Genomic DNA, 22,296 nt, shown 5'->3' on the forward strand with positions numbered 1-22,296 from the left:
TCGGTGATATTGTTTGCCCGGAAATAGTAACGCATCCGTTGTGTGTACTGGTTCCAGCTTTCCAGCGCAGCATCAAAAACATCCAAACGTCCGTACAGAGGCATGGTAGAATAGAAAACAACTTCCAACCTGTATCCAACAAAAATCCAGGGAGGTGGCTTCAGCAGTGTAGCCAGCTATTCACTTTAACCTTCGTCGCCAGTTTTGTGAGGGCCACTAAGAATCCAGCACGAGTTTTAAGGATACAAAGTAATAACATTTATTTACAATAACATATATATATATAACAGCAGCAGCAACTTCTCTTGCTGCACACTCCTTCCTGCTGGTTCCTAAACTGGCCAGCTTTATTTATACTAGGAGTTTACTAATGGTTTCTCCGCCCCCCTCATTGGGGAAGCTCATACTCCCACAGGATTGTGGGATTGTCATTAGTCCCCAGCCAATGGTAAGTAGGCAGGTTATAACACAGGTCAAACTCAGAAATTGCTCCCATCACCTCAGATCATGATATAACATTGAAATGTCCAGAATAGTTCAACAAAATTGAATATTTCATGGAGCTGCTACACTTGCGGGAAAATTTCAGTCCATCAATTGTACCACCACATACTCGCAGCATCCACTGACATGACAAATTGAAGATTGACCTGGACAAAATGGAGAGATACATAATCATTAGAAGAGAACAAGAGCACTCAGATTAGTGCAGCTTAATCACATGAGTCGTACAGAAGGGTGGATCAATACCTGTCTGCCTCGATCCATGATGTTTAAGCTCAAATGTGAAACATCATCCTTATACATTACCCACTTTGGCAGAGTTAAATTGGAGATTTCCAGGTGCAGAATTCTTCTTGAAACTTGATGCCAAGCATGCTTACTAGTCTGTACATCTCGCAACCAAAGAGTCAGAAGAGTTTACCACACTTCATGCCCCATTTGATTGAGGCTGTTTTCAATGACGTCCTTTTGGGCTATCTCTTAGCTAAGATCTCTTTCAAGGTCACATGGACCGCATTATATGCATTGTGCCAGGAAGCATTTGTATCGCAGTTGCTATAGGTGTTGTGGGAAGGACAAAGAAAGAACAAGACCATAATCTGCACTTATTGATGCAGGTGGTACATAATGAAGGGTGGGGTCAACAGTCTGAAATGCGACAGCAATATGCAGCAGATCAACTTATTTGGATCTATTTATTCAAGTGCTGGCATATTTCCCAATCCAAGTTAAACAGAAGATATTAAAGCCATGCCAACACATTAAAATAAGGACAAATTTCGAAGATACCTAGGTCTCTAATTTCTTGACTCTATACATTCCCAATTTTGCTCAAATTTGCTTAAAAGCTAAGTGAACTGTTGAGAAATGGTGTGCCTTTCCTGTGGCATGAAAGCCACCAATACCTCTTGAAATACTGAAACTGCAATCATCAGAAGCATCGACATTGCAATTTTATGATCCTGGGGAGACAACTATCCTGGAGATAGATGTCTGACAGGAAGGTCTTGGAGTGTGCATACTATAAAAGAGTAAAACAATTTAGCTTGTTTCAAAATCTTTGTCTGTTACGCAATCAAACTAGAACATAGAACATAGAAAAATACAGCACAAAACAGGCCCTTCGGCCCACGCTGTTGTGCCGAACCTTTGTCCTAGATTAATCATAGATTATCATAGAATTTACCGTGCAGAAGGAGGCCACCCGGCCCATCGAGTCTGCACCGGCTCCTGGAAAAAGCACCCTACCGAACGCCAACACCTCCACCCTACCCCCACAACCCAGCAACCCCACCCAACACTAAGGGCAATTTTGGACACAAAGGGTAATTTATCACGGCCAATCCACCTAACCCGCACATCTTTGGACTGTGGGAGGAAACCGGAGCACCCGGAGGAAACCCACGCACACACGGGGAGGACGTGCAGACTCCGCACAGACAGCGACCCAAGCTGGAATCGAACCCGGGACCCTGGAGCTGTGAAGCAATTGTTCTATCCACAATGCTATCGTGCTGCCCTTAAGTACAAATTAATTTACACTATATCATTCTACCGTAATCCATGTACATATCCAATAGCTGCTTGAAGGGCCCTAATGTTTCCGACTCAACTACTTCCACAGGCAGTGCATTCCATGCCCCCACTACTCTCTGGGAAAAGAACCTAGCTCTGACATCCCCCCTATATCTTCCACCATTCACCTTAAATTTATGTCCCCTTGTAATGGTTTGTTCCATCCGGGGAAAAAGTCTCTGACTATCTACTCTATCTATTCCCCTGATCATCTTATAAACCTCTATCAAGTCGTCCCTCATCCTTCTCCGTTCTAATGAGAAAAGGCCTAGCACCCTCAACCTTTCCTCGTAAGACCTACTCTCCATTCCAGGCAACATCCTGGTAAATCTCCCTTGCACCTTTTCCAAAGCTTCCACATCCTTCCTAAAATGAGGCGACCAGAACTGTACACAGTACACCAAATGTGGCCTTACCAAAGTTTTTACAGCTGCATCATCACCTCACGACTCTTAAATTCAATCCCTCTGTTAATGAACTCTAGCACACCATAGGCCTTCTTCACAGTTCTATCCACTTGAGTGGCAACTTTCAAAGATGTATGAACATAGACCCCAAGATCTCTCTGCTCCTCCCATTGCCAAGAACTCTACCGTTAACCCTGTATTCCGCATTCATATTTGTCCTTCCAAAATGGACAACCTCACACTTTTCAGGGTTAAACTCCATCTGCCACTTCTCAGCCCAGCTCTGCATCCTATCTATGTCTCTTTGCAGCTGACAACAGCCCTCCTCACTATCCACAACTCCACCAATCTTCGTATCGTCTGCAAATGTACTGACCCACCCTTCAACTCCCTCATCCAAGTCATTAATGAAAATCACAAACAGCAGAGGACCCAGAACTGATCCCTGCGGTACGCCACTGGTAACTGGGCTCCAGGCTGAATATTTGCCATCCACCACCACTCTCTGACTTCTATCGGTTAGCCAGTTCGTTATCCAATTGGCCAAATTTCCCACTATCCCATGCCTCCTTACTTTCTGCATAAGCCTACCATGGGGAACCTTATCAAATGCCTTACTAAAATCCATGTACACTACTTCCACTGTTTTACCTTCATCCACATGCTTGGTCACCTCCTCAAAGAATTCAATAAGACTTGTAAGGCAAGACCTACCCCTCACAAATCCGTGCTGACTATCCCTAATCAAGCAGTGTCTTTCCAGATGCTCAGAAATCCTATCCTTCAGTACCCTTTCCATTACTTTGCCTACCACCGAAGTAAGACTAACTGGCCTGTAATTCCCAGGTTTATCCCAAGTCCCTTTTTTGAACAGGGGCACGACATTCGCCACTCTCCAATCCCCTGGTACCACCCCTGTTGACAGTGAGGACGAAAAGATCATTGCCAACGGCTCTGCAATTTCATCTCTTGCTTCCCATAGAATCCTTGGATATATCCCGTCAGGCCCGGTGGACTTGTCTATCCTCAAGTTTTTCAAAATGCCCAACGCATCTTCCTTCCTAACAAGTATTTCCTCGAGCTTACCAGTCTGTTTCACACTGTCCTCTCCAACAATATGGCCCCTCTCATTTGTAAATACAGAAGAAAAGTACTCGTTCAAGACCTCTCCTATCTCTTCAGGCTCAATACACAATCTCCCACTTCTGCCTTGATCGGACCTACCCTCGCTCTAGTCATTCTCAAATTTCTCACATATGTGTAAAAGGCCTTGGGGTTTTCCTTGATCCTACCAGCCAAAGATTGTTCATGCCCTCTCTTAGCTCTCCTAATCTCTTTCTTCAGTTCCCTCCTGGCTATCTTGTATCACTCCAGCACCCTGTCTGAACCTTGTGTCTTCAGCCTTACATAAGTCTCCTTCTTCCTCTTAACAGGACATTCAACCTCTCTTGTCAACCATGGTTCCCTCACTCGACCATCTCTTCCCTGCCTGACAGGGACATACATATCAAGGACACGTAGTACCTGTTCCTTGAACAAGTTCCACATTTCACTTGTGTCCTTGCCTGACAGCCTATGTTCCCAACTTATGCACTTCAATTCTTGTCTGACAACATCGTATTTACCCTTCCCCTAATTGTAAACCTTGCCCTGTTGCACGCACCTATCCCTCTCCATTACTCAAGTGAAAGTCACAGAATTGTGTGGTCACTATCTCCAAAATGCTCCCCACTAATAAATCTATCACTTGCCCTGGTTCATTACCAAGTACCAAATCCAATATGGCCTCCCCTCTGGTCGGACAATCTACATACTGTGTTAGAAAAGCTTCCTAGACACACTGCACAAACACCACCCCATCCAAACTATTTGATCTAAAGAGTTTCCGCTCAATATTTGGGAAGTTGAATTCATCCATGACTAATACCCTGTGACTTCTGCGCCTTTACAAAATCTGTTTCCCAATCTGTTCCTCCACATCTCTGCTACTATTGGGGGGCCTATAGAAAACTCCTAACAAGGTGACTGCTCCTTTCCTATTTCTAACTTCAACCCATACTACCTCAGTAGGCAGATACTCCTCGACCTGCCTTTCTGCAGCTGTTATACTATCTCTAATTAACAATGCCACCCCCCCCGCCCACCTCTTTTACCACCCTCCCTAAACTTATTGAAACATCTATAACCAGGGACCTCCAACAACCATTTCTGCCCCTCTTCTATTCAAGTTTCCGTGATGGCCACCACTTCGTAGTCCCAAGTACCGATCCATGCCTTATGTTCACCCACCTTATTCCTGATGCTTCTTGTGTTGAAGTATGCACGCTTCAACCCATCTCCGTGCCTGCAAGTACTCTCCTTTGTCAGTGTTCCCTTCCCCACTGCCTCACGACACGCTTTGGCGTCCTGAATATCGGCTACCTTAGCTGCTGGACTACAAATCCGGTTCCCATTCCCGTGCCAAATTAGTTTAAACCCTCCCGAAGAGTACTAGAAAACCTCCCTCCCAGGATATTGGTGCCCCTCTGGTTCTGATGCAACCCGTCCTGCTTGTACAGGTCCCACCTTCCCCAGAATGCGCTCCAATTATCCAAATACCTGAAGCCCTCCCTCCTACACCATTCCTGCAGCCACGTGTTCAACTGCACTCTCTCCCTATTCCTAGCCTCACTTTCACGTGGCACCGGCAACAAACCAGAGATGACAACTCTGTCTGTCCTGGCTTTTAACTTCCAGCCTAACTCCCTAAACTCGTTTATTACCTCCACACCACTTTTCCTACCTACGTCATTGGTACCAATGTGCACCACGACTTCTGGCTGCTCCCCCTCCCCCTTAAGGATCCTGAAGACATGATCCGAGACATCCCTGACCCTGGCACTCGGGAGGCAACATACCTTCCGGGAGTCTCGGTCGCGACCACAGAATCTCCTATCTATTCCCCTAACCATTGAATCTCCTACTACTATTGCTTTTCTATTCTCCCCCCTTCCCTTCTGAGCCCCAGCGCCAGACTCAGTGCCAGAGACCTGGCCACTAGGGCCTTCCCCCGGTAGGTCATCCCCCCGGACAGCATCCAAAATGGTGTACTTGTTTTGAAGGGGAACGGCCACGAGGGATCCCTGCACTGTCTGTTTGTTTTCTTTCCCCTGACTGTAACCCAGCTACTCTTGTCCTGTACCTTGGGTGTGGTTATCTCCCTGTAACTCCTCTCTATCACCCCCTCTGCCTCCCGGATGATCCGAAGTTCATCCAGCTCCAGCTCCAGTTCCCGAACACGGTCTGTGAGGAGCTGGAGTTGGGTGCACTTCCCACAGGTATAGTCAGCGGGGACACCAGTGGTATCCCTCACCACCCACATCCTACAGGAGGAGCATGCAACTGGCCTAGCCTCCATCCCCTCTTACCTTACAGAATATAACTGCCCTGTGGACCAACTGGACCTCCGCCCTCCGACTCTGCTCCCAGTCAGCTGCAGTCTCTGTAAACTCCTGGCTCCCTTCTCGCTCTTTGCGGAAATGTAGGAAACAAAATGAAAGGAGCACCTTACTCCCTCCTCACCTAACTCCCTCAGTCACCAAACTCTCACTATAGCACTCAAATGCACCAAATTCAGCACTCCCTCAGTCACCAAACTCTCACTATAGCACTCAAATGCACCAAATTTAGCACTCAGTGCAAACAAAGTCTGCACTGTCGTGGATCACTTTTATACTGTGAATCTAGCCTCTGAAAACTGGCCTAATCCAATTAACTAATTAACAAGCTCCAGCTGCAAGTACCTACAAGTAGAACCTTTGTTTAAAGCTGATTGAAAATTCACCTTCTTCTAAACCAAACAGCAACTTTTAAGTTAATTTACTAAATAAAAGAAAGACTAGGCTTTAGATAAAAATGAACCCTTATACTCCCTCAGTCACCAAACTCTCACTATCGCACTCAAATGCACCAAATTCAGCACTCAGTGCAAAACTATTCCAACATTGACTGGGAAACAATAGCTTCAGTGTTTGGAATCATGCGTTTTCTTTTTTTTAATTATGGGACAATTTAGTGTGACCACTCCACTTAACCTGCATATCTTTGGGTTGTGGGGGTGAAACCCTCACAGACACAGGGAGAATGTGCAAACTCCACACAGACAGTGACCCGGGGCCGGGATCGAACCCAGATCCTCAGCGGCGTAGGCAGCAGTGCTAACGACTGCGCCACCCTGCCACCCCGGAATCATGCTTTTTCATACCAATCCATTGAAAATAAATTTGTGGTAGAGACAAACCACAAACCACTGGAGATTATTTGACGAAAACCATTGACCGGTGCACTGCCAAGGCTTTCAAAATATGCAAGGTTACAGATGTAGGATTAGGTACAAGCCAAGTAACTTGGTGGTCACATTGGATACACTTAACAGTTTGCCTAACCCAGCACAAAGAGAAGATATATCCTTTGATCTACAAGTTGGCTTCATTGACATTGAACTGGAAGATGTTCTCCAAATTGATCTGGTATATTTTGTGCAACGCAAATACCACTGGCTATAATAATAAATGGCAAAAGATTCTACACTATAGAAATTGTGGAAAACCAGCATCACACAGAGGGTCGCTGGGGTCTGGAGTGCAGTGCCTGGAAGTGTGGCGGAGGCAGGTTCAATAAAGCCATTCAAGAGGGCATTAGATGATTACTTGAATAGAAACAATATGCAGGGGTAGGGAGAAAAGGCATTCGGTCAAAATGATCATTTGGAGATCCAGTGCAGACAAGATGTGTTGAATGACCTCCTTTTGCGCCGTAACGAGTAAATTCGTTCTACTCTCTCAGACACTAGAGAACAACTTTGAAAACTGCAAGAGAAGGCAACCAATGGACACGATAAAAATTTGAAGTTTACAGTTGAGACAATGGGTTGAGGCTGTCAGGGTCAGTCAGAAAACTGACTTCAGTGAAACAGGCAGGTTTCCCATCGAGATCGTCCCACATTTTGCCTTTGTTTTTAAGGGGTCCATGCTTTTTGCTTTCATTGGTGAGGGTTGGGGCATCAACACAATGGCAAGCCTGGCTTCACAGATCTCTGGGCATTAACCTGATAACGTCTGCTGGGAGGGCCCTGGAACAGGGTGAACTTTGTGGCGCTTGGCGCAAATCCCGTATCAAGCCTCTCCCAGAGTTTTCACAACATAGTGGAATTTGCGGTGGGCCAGAAAATCGCCCTCAACAAGTTTGTATCTAAGATCCCACAGAAAGTACATGGCTACCTACCGAGGTGCAAGAATTTGTCCAGAAGGTCCAATTAAGTCATTACACACAAGGGAGCAATGGTGAGGTAGAACTGAGGACAAATCAGATTCATTTCAGCTCCTGAACCACCATACAATCCTGTTGCATGAACCCAAATGCATGAACCCAAATGCTACCAGAACACCATCCAAGGATGACAGATCACTGTGAGCAATTAAAGAAACTCCAGATAAGTTTAACATCCCAAGATCTGGGCATACCAGCAGATTATCTTTCTGCTTTAGAGACTCATATATTCATCAGTTCTATGCACTTATGTAAGGGTAACTGAACATGTGTTGTAAATAGTTAGACTTCTTTGGAAGAGCGAAAAATATCTTTAAAAATAAATTGGGATGTCGTAATATGCATTTATGAGATATTAGCATGACATCACTGGAATGGAAATGTGTTGTGTGATCCAGTCTTGGTTTCATTTTTGCTTTTTGCTTTGAGTAGAGCACATACACAACTCTGATGCCTTCAAGCATTATACTCATCCAGAACTGTTCTCATGCACCTAGTCTTAATAAATAAACCCACAATGTGTTATCAAATCATTTCTGAGTAATTGGTGCATTGTGTCTTGTACAGTAAGTAAATAAGCCCAAGGTATTGTATCACTATAATAACACAACAAGCAGAAGTCCTGTCTCCAGCCAAATGAGACTTATTGGAGCATAAATGGCTGTGGGGTAGCGAGTATTCGTAGAGATGAGTTCCATACCGACCCTTTAGTTGGTGGGGGTGAAAGCCCACCATCCAAAAATTTGTGGCCCATGATTGTTTAAGCTGATTTAAGATTCAGTTCACCTGGATCAGGCTCCGGTCCACCAGGTTAAATTGTGAAATTCTTGTTTCCAACAATAATTACGGGGATGAGAAACTTAGATTGGAGAGGTTGGTACTGTTCTACTTGGAGAGAGGTCTAAGAGTAGATTTGATAGAGGTGTTCAAAATCATGAAGGGACTGGGCATAGTAGTTCTGGAGAAACTGTTCCCGCTCGTAAAAAGACCAAGAACTGAAGGAGAGGGCACAGAATTAAAATGATTTGCAAAAGAAACAAATGTAATGTTCGGAAAAACTTTTTCACACAGAGGGTGGCTGGGGTCTGGAGTGCAGTGCCTGGAAGTGTGGTGGAGGCAGGTTCAATAAAGCCATTCAAGAGGGCATTAGATGATTACTTGAATAGAAACAATATGCAGGGGCAGGGAGAAAAGGCATTGGGTCAAAATGATCATTTGGAGATCCAGTGCAGGCAAGATATGTTGAATGACCTCCTTTTGCGCCGTAACAATTCTGCGATTCTGTGATGGCTCTGGTTGGAGGTTGCTCAAATTGTACTGATTTTCTTAGGTGCAGAGACACTGGTAGACAAATTGGCTGGAGTTCTCTGGCCATTCACGCCAATGGAATTCTCTGGTCCCACCGGTACTGGGTTTCCTGGCAGTGGGAAGTGGCTTCAATGGGAAATCCTATTGAGAGTGGCGGGACCAGAGAATCCCTGTGCCAAGGTGTCATCGGTGCAGACTCGATGGGCCGAATGGCTCCTTCTGCACAGTAGGAATTCTATGATATATTACTCACATTTTTAGAATACATGAATATGATGGGAATTGAGAGATATGGATCCTGTAAGTGCAGAAGGTTTTAGTTTCGACAGGCATCATGATCGGCACAGGCTTCCAGAGCCAAAAGGCCTGTTCATGTGCTGTACTGTCCTTCTTGGATTCCGGTGCCTTTTTCTGTTCCCTCTTATTTGCTGAGTTTCCTTTGCTGTTTGTACACTTGGACTCTTTTTATCGATATTAATCGATTTTCAGCTATTCTCTCTCCGTTCAATGGTGACGACTTATTTTGTTCCTTACATTGGTACAATTTACATCTTCTAAACAGTTCCCTTTAACCCCCATCTGTATCCATTTTTGTCCTGTGTACTCCAGTATCGCTCAGCCTTTTAGTAGCTCTGGTGTTAAACAATCAACTTCCATCAAATTTTGAAATTATTGTTGATAATTCCAGTCATTTGTGGGTTGGCACCAGGAGACAAAACGGGCACAAAATCTGTGAACTGTTGTGAAAACGGAATGGATTGACCCATGTCCTTTAGGAAAGGAACCTTGCACCCCTGCCCACTCCGAGCCACATGTGACTCTAGTCCCACAATATGTGACTGACTCGAGTTGTCCTCAGGCAACTAGGGATGAGCAATAAATACACAAGAGTGGCACGGTAGCACAGTGATTAGCTCAGTTGCTTCACAGCTCCAGGTCCCAGGTTCGATGCCTGGCTTGGGTCACTGTCTGTGCGGAGTCTGCACGTTCTCCCCATGTCTGCGTGGGTTTCCTCCGGGTGCTCCAGTTTCCTCCCACAGTCCAAAGATGTAGAGGTTAGGTGGATTGGCCATGCTAAATTGCCCTTAGTTTCCAAAAAATGTTAGATGAGGTTACTGGGTTAAGGGGATAGGATAGAGGAGTGGGCTTGGGTAAGGTACTCTTTCCAAGCCGGTGCAGACTCGATGGGCTGAATGGCCTTCTTCTGCACTGTAAATTCTATGATTCAATGATTCTAGGGCAAACCTGCTTTGGGCAAAAATAGCCTGGCTGTGGTCACAGAGGGGCATAGACAGAGTGGATAGTCAGAGACTTTTTCCCAGGGTAGAGGGGTCAATTACTAGGGGGCATAGGTTTAAGGTGCGAAGGGCAAGGTTCAGAGGAGATGTACGAGGCAAGTTTTTTACACAGAGGGTAGTGGGTGCCTGGAACCCGCTGCTGGAGGAGGTGGTGGAAGCAGGACGATAGTGATGTTTAAGGAGCATCTTGACAAACACATGAATAGGATGGGAATAGAGGGATACGAAACCCCAAAGTGTAGAAGATTTTAGTTTAGATGGGCAGCATGGTCGGCGCAGGCTTAGAGGGCCGAAGGGCCTGTTCCTGTGCTGTACTTTTCTTTGTTCTTTATTTTTATTCTTTGTTTACTCACATCCCAAAAACAAATAAACAAAAAATAACCATACTGCCACTTAAGTAGTGATCATCTCACAAGCATCTCATATCAATATATGGACAATAAGCCTTCTTCCGCCATTAGGTGGCATGAATCAGACTTAGAATTGCACAGTCATAATCAACTATGATCTCATTCCAGTTTTTGACACCTTTTCTAATATTCTGGACTGGTGCAAAAAAAGTTCACAGGATATATGTAATTTCTTATGTTTGATTTTAATGTAGGTGGATGTGTGCAGTAAAACAGACACTTAAAGTGGGTGAGAGTGGGACTAGGTCAATACTTCTGACAATTAAAAACAGAACAAATGAAAACCCCATAACATTTGTTTAGTCAATATAAAGGAACATTGTGGTTCAACGTACTTGTCCAGGAATAGAGGAAACTTGATCCTCACTGTTTTTAATAACTGAGGCACTGAACATATGGAGCTGGATTCTCCGAGCCTCCATGCCGCAATCGCACTCGGCTCGGGGCAGAGAATGGGGCGTCAGACCTGCGATCGGGTCCGACGACTTCCTGTGGTTCTCCAGGGATGGAGAATCACTGCCAATCGTGCACATGCGGTCAACGCGGCACCGGTCAGGGACCATTGAAAGAGGCCCCCGCGGCGATTCTCTGCCGACGACTGGCTGAGTTCCCGCCGGCGTGGTTCGCTCATGGTTCCACCCGGTGGGAGCTCGGGCGGCCGCCCTTGTGGGGGGGTGGGGGCATCCATCACGGCGGGGCCTCTAGGACGGCCAGGCTCGCGATCGGGGCCACCGATCGACGGGCATGCGCGATCTGGGGGGGTATATTGTCAGGGCCGGCCTGCTGTGTGGGACCGCCATGTTGTGCAGGGCCGCCGCACGCATGCATGGACCCGCGGCTGGAAGTGCAGGGCCCCGTATCGGCAGCCGGAACTGCGTGACTACTCTGACTAAATGTCGCCGCAGTCGCAGAGGACCATTGGCTGCTCTCCCCTTAAAGCTGACTGGTGGTGATTTAACCTGAGGGTCACCACACCAAGGTGAGGAGCAAGGTTGGGAAGGCGGGGCCTTCATGAATAAGCTCAGCCAGAACTGGAATTGAATCCACGCTGTTGGCATTGCTCTGCGTCACGAACCAGCCGCCCAGCCAAATGAGATAACTGACCCCCAGAAAGACTAAAATTGCTCCCCTTAGATTGCTGTTGCTCTCCAAATGGCCCAACACTGAATATAACTAACAAAATATAAATGAAAGGCCGACAAGTCCTCTACTGAAAGATGCAATGTTCTTTCCAGGGGGTCAAGATAAAGTCTTCATGGGCATTGTCAATGGCACAGTTGGGCCAATTCTTTTTTTTTAATTTAGAGTACCCAATTCATTTTTTCCAATTAAAGGGCAATTTAGCGTGGCCAATCAATCAACCTTGCACATCTTTGAGTTGTAGGGGCAAAACCCACGCAACGCAGGGAGAATGTGCAAACTCCACACGAACAGTGACCCAGAGCCGGGATCGAACCTGGGACCTCGGTGCTGTGAGGCAGCTGTGCTAACCACTGTGCCACCGTGCTGCCCCAGTTGGGCCAGTTCTACGAGAAGATATCTTTGAATGACATGGGAGTGCTCTTGGCCTGAATGGTTTCCCCTTATCCCCAGAAATAATTGATCCAGAAGAGGTTTATTGCAAATTTCAGTTGCGCTTCAAATATCTTTTCAAATCTCCCACATGTGTGCCCACGATGTTTAATTTCAGCAGGGGGGAAAATATTAATTTGGGCCAGTTCCACTCATGTTTGCATGACGATCAGGCTGGCATTGAGGTGGAGATGGACACTGTGTCCTAGACCATTAACTAATCTCACCATGGTGAATAATTAATTACTCTACATTCAAGGATAAAACACAAGTAATAAAGTTGGTGAAAACATGCCTGAAGTATTGAAATCATTATGCACAAGAGGTATTCTTTGTCCCTTTCCCTCTGGTTATTTAAGGTATTGTCTCTTAACCAAAGACTTCCTGTCATGCTCCGAGAGCTCTCCAACTGATCCCAACCTAGCAAAAAATGCCCTGCACCAATATGAAACATGACACTAACTTAGAATTATTGAATGACTTACCTTATCTAAGGAGGGATATACTTACATTAGAGGCAGTTCGCAAAAGGTTACTTCCTAGGATGAAGGGATTGTCTTATAGATAAAACCTATACTCATTATAATTTAGAAGAATGCAAGGTGATCACATTGAAACAAATACAATTCTGAAGGAGCTTGACAGGGTAGGTGCTGAGAGAATGTTTTCCCCTATGGGTAAATCTAGAACTTGGGCATCATTTCAGAATAAAAGGTCCATCATTCAAGATAGAGAGTGGATGGAATTTCTTCTCTCCGCGCATTTGGAATATTTGGAATTCTTCACCCCAGAGAGTTGTGGTGGTTGAGTCATTGAAGATATTCAAATCTGAGAATGACAGCTCTTCAAACAGTGGGGGAGTTAAGGGTTTTGAGAAACAGGTAGGAAAGTGGAGTTAAGGGCAATTTCAGACTGGCCATAATCTCATTAAATGACAGCTGGCTTGAGGCTCTGTAGAGCTTACTTCTGCTTCTATTTCTTATCCTCTTATTATATGGGCAGAATTTTACATTCTCCTGCTGGCGGGTATACGGCAGGCAGCCCATAAAAATTCCTCAGATGGCCTTCCCACTGAGCTCTCAACTGAGGGTCAGAAGTCCCATCTCCAGTACATTAATGCTCATTAGAGCGTTAAATGGCTGGGGGATGCCCATATCGGCAGGATGCACTTGTCGCTAACTCTTTGATGGCTGTAAGCGAAACATTGCTATCCTGAAAATTGTGGTCCGTGGTCTTAATCATCCTGTAGTATCACATAGAAGGAAGCCATTTGGCCTATCAAGACTGCTCTGACTTTTTCGAAGAGCATTCAAGTAAGTCTGACTGCCCCCGCTCATTTCCCACATCCTTTCAGGTTTTTCTGCTTCATGTCTTTTCCCAATTCCCTTTTTGAAGGTGACTCCTGAATCTCTATCGACCACCCTATCAGACAATGCATTACAAATCCTGACCACAGCTTGTGTAAAAATATTCTTCCTCAAGTCGCCTCTTCTTCACCAATTACCTAAATTTTTAGCCTCGACTTGTCACCCTTTCAGCCAATGGAAATAGTTGTTCTTTCTTCTATCTAAATCCTTCATTATTTTAAACACTTCTTTAATATCTCCTCTCAACCTTCTCTGCTCTAAGGAGAACAACTCCAGCTTCTCCAATCTTTCTACTATCATCTATCAGCTCTGACACCGTTCTAATATATACCTCGTATACCCGTTCCTAAGATTCGGTGCCCTGAAATGGACCTTATATTCCCAGTGGGGCTGAATTATTTTTATATTAATTTATATAAGTTTAGTTTACCTCCCTGGCTTTTGTGCATATTTAAAAAGCCCAGGATCACATGTGCAATACTAACTGTTCTGCGAAATTTTCCTACCACCTTCAAAGATTAATGCACAAACAATCCCAGGCTTCTCTCTTCTTGCATCCCTGTAAGGTGTTGCCATTTAGCAGTACATTATTTCTCCCCATTCTTCATAGCGAAATGCGACACCTCATACTTTTCCTGAGTTCACAAGCTGATCCACCCAGGTCCAAATCAGCAGTATCTATTCTCCTGTTTAGAAAAATCACACTTTCCATTTAAGGGCAGCACGGTGGCACAGTGATTAGCACTGCTGCCTCACAGCACCAGGGACCCGGGTTCAATTCTGGCCTTGGGTGACTGTGTGGAGTTTGCACTTTCTTTTAAAAAAAATTTAGAGTACCCAATTCATTTTTCTAATTGAGGGGCAATTTAGCATTGCCAATCGACCTACCCTGCACATCTTTTTGGGTTGTGGGGGTGAGACCCATGCAGACACGGGGAGACTGTGCAAACTCCACACGGACAGTGACCCAGAGCCGGGATCAAACCTGGGACCTCGGCGCCGTGAGGCAGCAATGCTAACCACTGCGCCACTGTGTTGCCCCGAGTTTTCACTTTCTCCCGTGTCTGGGTGGGTTTCCTCCGGGTGCTCCGGTTTCCTCCCACAGGCCAAAGATGGGCTGGTTAAGTGGATTGGCCGTGCTAAATTGCCCCTTTGTGTCCAAAGATGTGCAGGTTAGGGGGATTGGCCATGCTAAATTTTCCTTTACTGTCCAAAGATGGGCAGGTTAGATGGGGTTACGGGGGATAGGGTGGGGGAGTGGGCCTAGGTAGGGTGCTCTTTTGGAGGATTGGTGATGGGCCGAATGGCCTCCGTCTGCATTGTAGGAATTCTAACCAGCTGGTACAACTTCTGCAAAGGGTCCAGCTTTGAGCACAGTGTAGAAGCTGTCAAGTATCAATAGAAAATGTGATAGATAGCTCCCGGCGAGGATATAGAATTTAAGAGGTAAATTCCAGTCTTTTCTTAAAGTGGTAACCTGTGTGGCATAAATGATTGGATGAACATTTACCCTTATAGTCGTCTAAAGAAGTGTCAGAAAGACAATGCCTTGCACAGCACTGAAAGAACAGTTTATGCCCATTTAGGAGACCGAACATAACTCACTGTAAATGAATTCATTTTGAGCTGCTGGGTCAGCCTCCAATATAAAAAAGTGTTTCACAGTTCATTATGACCAAGGCTTTGATATTTTCCTACATTACCACAGTGACAACAAATAAAAAGTACTTTGTTCACTGAGTGCACTGGGACATTCTGAGGTTATGAAAGGAACCATATAAATGTAATTCCTTCTTTTATTTTGCTTTTGTGGAGAAATAGATGGAATTGTGGAAAGAAATTCCCAAAACACTAATAACAATCCCTAAATCAAAAATAATAAAATGGTATGTGACTTAATTATCATAAACTAATGACCCCGATTTTAGTAAATTATAGAAAATAACAACCCTTGCATTTTTATAAGCGGGACCACAGATTTTCCATTTTCATGAAAACAGGGAATTTCGCATTTAGAAATTCACAAAACAGCAGTACAATTTCCAGGACTCCCAATATAAACAGAGTTTGACATTTAGTTACCGTAAATCAGTGGTTCTAAGAATTGAAGGGAAGTACATTGGATACAAAACTCTGAGCACCACATGTATGAATCACAGGACTGAGATTTCATGTTCTCAACTTGATTGAGCAATTTTGCTTTACAATTTTGACAGCTCTTAAGTGGATCATGAGATGGCAAGCAGTGCATCATTTTATGTGGAAGAGACACAGTTATGAGGGATACGCTGATCTTGAATGTGTTTACTCTCTTGTAGTTAGAAGTGTAGCAATGGGAAGACAGCGGGAAAGAGATTAAAAAGCAGATCAAGTTGAGAAAACAAAGAAAATAATGAGATTAATGCAATATTTTAAATGTTAAAAAAAACTTCTAAGGACTGAAAATTAATTGGCTTCTATAACATTCCTATATACAAATACATACAGACATGAGCATGTACCTATATACAAATATTGCAAAGGACTACTTTTGCTTTATTGAAAATCTAAGGTTTGGGCCATAACTTTTGGCTACACAAATACCATAACAGAGAAATAAAGGAAAGGCCTGTCATGATTAGCTGAGGTAAGTGCTCAGGTTTAAACTCAGACAATGTTATTTGCAAAGAAGTCAAACAACCTTGTATTATTCACCTTACCTGAAGTTAGTGTCTGTGTTGGTTTCCCACCTGCATGAAAAGCAAATGCATGACAATGTTTAAGCAGCCATTGTGTTCTCAGACTGTCTCATAACTGCATCGTTTTTCTTCCTCTTCCATATTCAAAACCATCCGTTTTGAGTGCAGCAATATTGAAAAGTTCAAATGCTCTTCCCTAACCTTATTGCCGCATTCTGCTTTTATGAAGGCAGGGAATGTCAGATAGAGGTTGAGTGGGAGGCTGGTGGGGTTTTAATGAATTTTATTATACTTTTCATATACACGATTTAGCATAACGCACACAGAGGTTAGGTAGATTATTGTCAGGCACAAAGTAAAGCTCCAGTCACATTCGCTCAACTATTTTTCCTTAACTTGAGTCAGAAGAAAAACCCTACTGTACCACATTTTAATTTCTCATACCAATCATCATTGACTGCCAATTTAATGCCAAATACTGCAGGATTATGGGCAGTTTTGTGGTGTGGGCCTATTAACTTCAAAAACTCATTTCATTACGGGCCAGGTAGTTTTTGAGAGAAAGGAGGCTATCACGCCAACAGCTTGGGCTGGATTCAAATCCAGGTTTGAAGAGAAAGACCAGTGTACTAATTAATTGAAACATTTTTTTAAAACAGTCACATAAAACAATTGTGACAAATAATTCAGTGAAAATTGTTAACTTTAGCATGCACGTTACTCTGGAGCAATCTCAGCCTTGAAAGCATATGGCCGAATATTGGGCCATAACTTCCGAGCTCCCCAGCGTCGGATTTGGGGTGCGGTACCCATATGATGCGTTGGGGAACCCCTCTCGAACTTCACAGGGAAGAGTCTGCTCACTCCCTATTGCCCTGGACTGGGAACCATCTGAAAATGTGATTTTAATTGTGTACTTCAGATTGTTCTGACAGGGTTACACCAATAGTTAAGCAGAGAAAGTTAGAAGAATTAAAACCTCTTCTAACTTCTGGCCAGCTATTGAAAAGGCCCAGATCGAGCTCCCACAGGACGCGCCCCAAACCTTGGCCCCAGGGAATTTCCCCCACCTCACCCACTAAATAAACACCCTAATTTTGTCCCTCACTCCCCTGAGCCCTCATACGATTCTCTCCCTCCCCCCCCCTCCCCCACTGCATGGGACTCGAAGCTCCCGCAACCTCTGTAGGCCGAACTCTCACCCCACATCCGCCCAATCCCACTTCCCACTTATCCTCCCAAATAGGCCCCACACCCCAACCCTCCACAAGGTGCAACCCCTCCAAAACTTTCACCTCCCCAAATGAGGCTCCACACTCCTTCCTAAGGTCCGGTTCCCCCCATCACTCCCCCAAGGTCCGACAACCCGCCAACGAGGTCCACCTCCCCTTTACCCCCATGAGGTATGACACCTGCTACTCCCTTTACCAAGTCCAAACCCCTTTAGCTCCCCTCCAGAGATCCTCAACACCCCCCCCCACATGAGGTCCAACCTCCTGCCCCGAAGCCTGAAACCCTATCTCCGATCCCCCCGACCTCAAACCCACCCCATGGATGTCCGATTCCCCCCACCGCCCCACATCCTATCCACTTACCTGAGACACTTACCTTTTCCCTGGCTTGTCAAGGATGTTTAAATTTCAATGGGACCTTTAATTATCTGCTTTACAGCAGCTAGTGGTGTGAAAAAGGGGTTGTGTCCTCCTTCACTTTGGTGGAGCTGGTCTTTGATGCTGGGATTCGAGGAGGATCTTGGATCTCGCCCGGCCTGAGGCCGGCAAGACAGGACCGGAGAAAATTAATGTAAGTAATTGGGTGCAGTGTGGCAATTCCACACGGATTGTCACTCCAAGGAAGTTACGGCCCATTGTCTCCACGCCAAGAATTTTATTCTCAAACCTAGAGCAAGTTCCATTTTTCTGAAGCTGTTACTGCATTTGTGCTTTTTGGTTTGGATGACATAGTTGCAGCGTTTGTATTGCTAAATCAGCTTCCTTAGCCCGAGAGCAGAATTGCAGATTCAGAAAAATGTAGTTCCGTTATTCTGCTGCCAAGATTAGACAATGGAGATCAGAGCAGTGGTTCTCAAACTTTTTCCTCTGTCGACCATGTGTCAAGGGATGTCCTTTTAAGAAATGTGTGTTTAGCAAATAGCTTCAGTGGTGTCATTGTGTGGGTGGAGCTGGGCTGTTGTTCTGGCTTTTACTTTTGTTTTGAGCCGGGAGCTGTTTGTGGCTCTGTGTTTTACTTTCGTTTTAGACAGTTGGGAGCTGCATTCAGACAAAGGAGGTTTATTTTGGTCTCTCTCTATATATGTTAAAAGATGTCCAGATCATTTGCTAATTTAAAAGTGATTCCTGTTTTCTGTAAAGAATTCAAACCTACTGTTTTGTGGAAAAAGGGATTGTCTGATTTATGGATGTTGTTACTTGAGTAAAAACAGTAAAAGAAAGTTATTGAGGGGTATATTTTGCTGGAGACCTTAGCTGTGTGGTGCGGGATATATGTTTATAGTTGATAAAAATGCTTATTGTGTGTGTTTATAAAATGTTAACTGAATTTGTAGAATTGTTTTTGATTTAAAGTGCTTCTGTTGCATAACACCTGAAGAGTGGGACCTTGTGCTCCTCATAAACAAAATCTATGAACAGTTGTAGGTCAGGTGAACTCCATGATATACTTTGGTGTTCTCTAAACCCTGGCCGATAACAAATGAAGTCAGCAGATGACCTACTAGTACCAATCCACCCACTTTCACTTGCCACCACAAATAATCTCATCAGTATTAATGGAAAGAGTGGAGTTGCCTTTGATGAGAAACCAATGAGTGATATCTGACTCCAAGTTGAAGAGATTCAGTCCCATGTGAGGCTCCACATTGAATAAATCCCCCTTCTTTATTTTCAGCCCCACAAGAGTTGAAAATCTGATCGCACAAGAGTATATTGTAACAGCAACATCAATCTTGCCAATAAAACTACACTTTTTTACTCATAATTCTGGTTCTGTGATGCCACCCGAGTGGTGGAGGTAAGGATCCTATTCTGTTGGGTCTAGGCCATGGCATTGGGCATCAGTGAGTTGCATTTTGGACCAGTAGTTGGACTACCTGGAGGACCCTTGTGGACCATCCTTTAAGAACCACTGAACTAGAGGAACCAGGGCAATTGCAAGATCCAAATTAAACAAGATTAAATATAGAGCACCTCAATTTTCATCAGGCTTCTTGTAGTCATGATAATGTGTTGAAATAAGGCCTTCTGTATCAAAGTCCTAGCCATCAGCTGTCTCAAACATCTGTGGATAACATTTTATTCTGACAAGTAAACACATCATTAACTTCCCTTGTGGATTCAGTTGGCAGATATAATGTGGAGCTGAGTCAAACAGCTCAGGAACATCCCAGATTTGATCTTAGGCCCCGACTAATCCCAGCCAATGCATAAGTTCAGCTCTCACAACTGGCCTCACACTCTTCAGCAAGGAAGGAGGAACAATCAGCAAGGGTCAATATCGAGCACCGTTATTCTGGACATCGGAGCAGGAAGGGCATGGGCTCAGCTGTAACGGCATCACAACTTTTCAATGGCAGTTTATTCACATCTCTCACAAATTTAATAATCAGGCCATAGCTCTTACCTTTGAATACTCTACCTTCATTCCTTTATCTAGCAACAATAATGAATAATCCATTTTCACCAACTGATAGGCTGCAAGTAGTTCCAGAGATTTGTGAATATGATCTTGCATTTAATTACATTTTGAGAGTAAACGATCAACTTTGTGGCACAGTTGACCAACTGCAGTGGAGGTAATAACTACATGGGTAAAATAGCAAATGAAAGAATTGAAATAATTTGGTGTAAATTATAAAGCTAAGAAATGTATCCAAAATGTCAAGTTCTGTAATATGTTTCAGCCATGGGGAGAGTCCTGCACTGTCTCACCTCCCAACTGAATTGCACAGGAACTCACTCATGTGTGCTCTTTAGAAATATGGCACCAGGTGCACTTCAGTGGCAGACTGAGGGACAACTGGGTAAGAGCTTTGCTTTCACATGACTTTGCCACTTGTCTTATCAATATTTTTATCATACATTTCAAGAAGTATGATAACACCAATAGCAGGACCAAAACACCAATGCATTGTAGCACCATGCCTCTGACAGGGAAAAGGGAAAAGGCAAAAGGGATAGGTCCTGGGTCTGGGTGGAACCAAGTGATCCGGAGATATAATTGACGCCACCTAAAAAGAGATGGCACTGACAATAAATGCCAACTCCCTCACCTCCAAAACTGCAGAAGAATGCCCTAAAAAATTCCAGGTCCTCAGCATGGCAGGCAACGTAACATTATCTTCATGCCCAACCTGGGCACTCGCATATTTTACTACCTTAAAGCAACACGTGCACAACTAACCCTTTACAATTTTCCCTGGCTTTAATATAACTGCACTTTATTGACTCTACCAACCTCATATCCCCCACATTCCTTACGCCAACTCTCTCATGCCACTGATTACAGATTCCTAAACTGCTGCACCTTACCCTCACTTACCATAGAATTGTGCAGGACCAGTTAGTACATAATGCCTGCCATGGGTAGAGCACCTCCTTAGAGGAAAAACCTTGAGAACTTGTGAGGAAGCTTTTCACTCTTACTGTGGCAGATGGCAAAATTGACAGCAGCTTGAAAGTGCCATGTGTCATATGACTAAATGGACACATACAATATCGCTTTGGCATTCCATATAGCTACACATTTCTAACATTTAATCCCAGAAGAGTAATACACACCCATTCTTAACTTCCACTCGTCCTTCCTGTATATTCACCAAGATGAAGATAGTGAAACAAATGATGAGTCACAGTTACAGGATATGGCCAAACCTCTCAACACTGGTGGATTTTAAGACGTGATACCAACTTCCCCACTCAAGACCAAACTAACATGAGACAAGTCCACCTCATTCGCATGTACAAAAGAGCATGATCCTGCTGCTAAAATGGCACTTAGCAGGAGCATTAGAATAGAAAAAGGGCACTAATAGGAACCAAGGGGAAGCACAGCGTTAGGAAAGATTTGCATAATTGTGTGTATTTCAACTGCTGTCACAAAATAGACCAAATGCTGAGGTGGTGCTTTGACATTCATAGAGGTTATCCAAACAGGAAAGGATGCATACATTTAGTACTGACTTACACATACTGATGATTACCATTAACATAATATGGGCAAAGGGGGCTGAGGTGCTGTCATGTAACGGGATGGGTGATGGATTGAAAACATGCCCGTTTCAGTACTTGTGGGAGCAAGACGTCAGGCTGTAGTAGCAAAGATGAACTGTGTTACATGGACAACTTCAAAAGACAATCTGATTTCCCATTCGCATTACAGCAGTCACTGAGGATTCGCCTGCATCTTGCCCACCTGGATACTCTGATCCACGCTGTTCTAGTTTCAACTGAGCAAGGGTCTCCTTGTTACCCGTGTCAAACTCCAACCCTTCCGTAAGTGCAAAGCTGTGAATAGCACATCATTATGCCTTATCTAAAGTGTATTGCAGTATGCCTCAGAACCTGCTTTGGCAGCAAGAATCATGCTTTTAATATGCGGAGTGTCCTCCCAACATGCCCTATTTTAGTATTCCACTGTTCGGGCACTTTTACTGAGCCCAATAGTCATGGGAGCAGAGGGTAGAAGTTATCAGCCAGAATCTATCAATTGATTTGATTATTTTCCCTGAAGAGGCTTGATAGGGCTGAGTTATGAAGGAGAAAGGTATCGGGCTAACTTCCGACATATCAAGCAGTGACACTCAAGATCTTCTGATTATTGTCAAACATGGTTTCTACAGTGAGGTGGTGGTA

At 44.3% G+C, this 22,296-nt stretch overlaps 1 protein-coding gene across 3 annotated transcripts in view; it reads right to left on the minus strand.

The window, feature by feature from the left end:
- vstm2b (V-set and transmembrane domain containing 2B) overlaps positions 1-22,296 on the minus strand; it is a 186,995-nt gene that overhangs the window by 158,705 nt on the left and 5,994 nt on the right. Inside the window, exons 5-6 of one of the 3 annotated variants that reach the window (XM_072518167.1) lie at positions 16,448-16,477; positions 259-650 (exon numbers count right to left, since the gene is read on the minus strand). The exons of 1 other annotated variant lie outside the window; for it this stretch is intronic. In XM_072518167.1, coding sequence (XP_072374268.1) covers positions 586-650; positions 16,448-16,477 — 95 coding nt within the window. In that variant the 3' untranslated portion in view covers positions 259-585. Of the gene's footprint in view, positions 1-258; positions 651-16,447; positions 16,478-22,296 lie in introns of those variants that run through there. One more of the 3 variants, XM_072518166.1, reaches the window with a different exon arrangement.

The sequence above is a fragment of the Scyliorhinus torazame genome, chromosome 10 (assembly GCF_047496885.1).
Source record: "Scyliorhinus torazame isolate Kashiwa2021f chromosome 10, sScyTor2.1, whole genome shotgun sequence".
Lineage (NCBI taxonomy): Eukaryota > Metazoa > Chordata > Chondrichthyes > Carcharhiniformes > Scyliorhinidae > Scyliorhinus > Scyliorhinus torazame.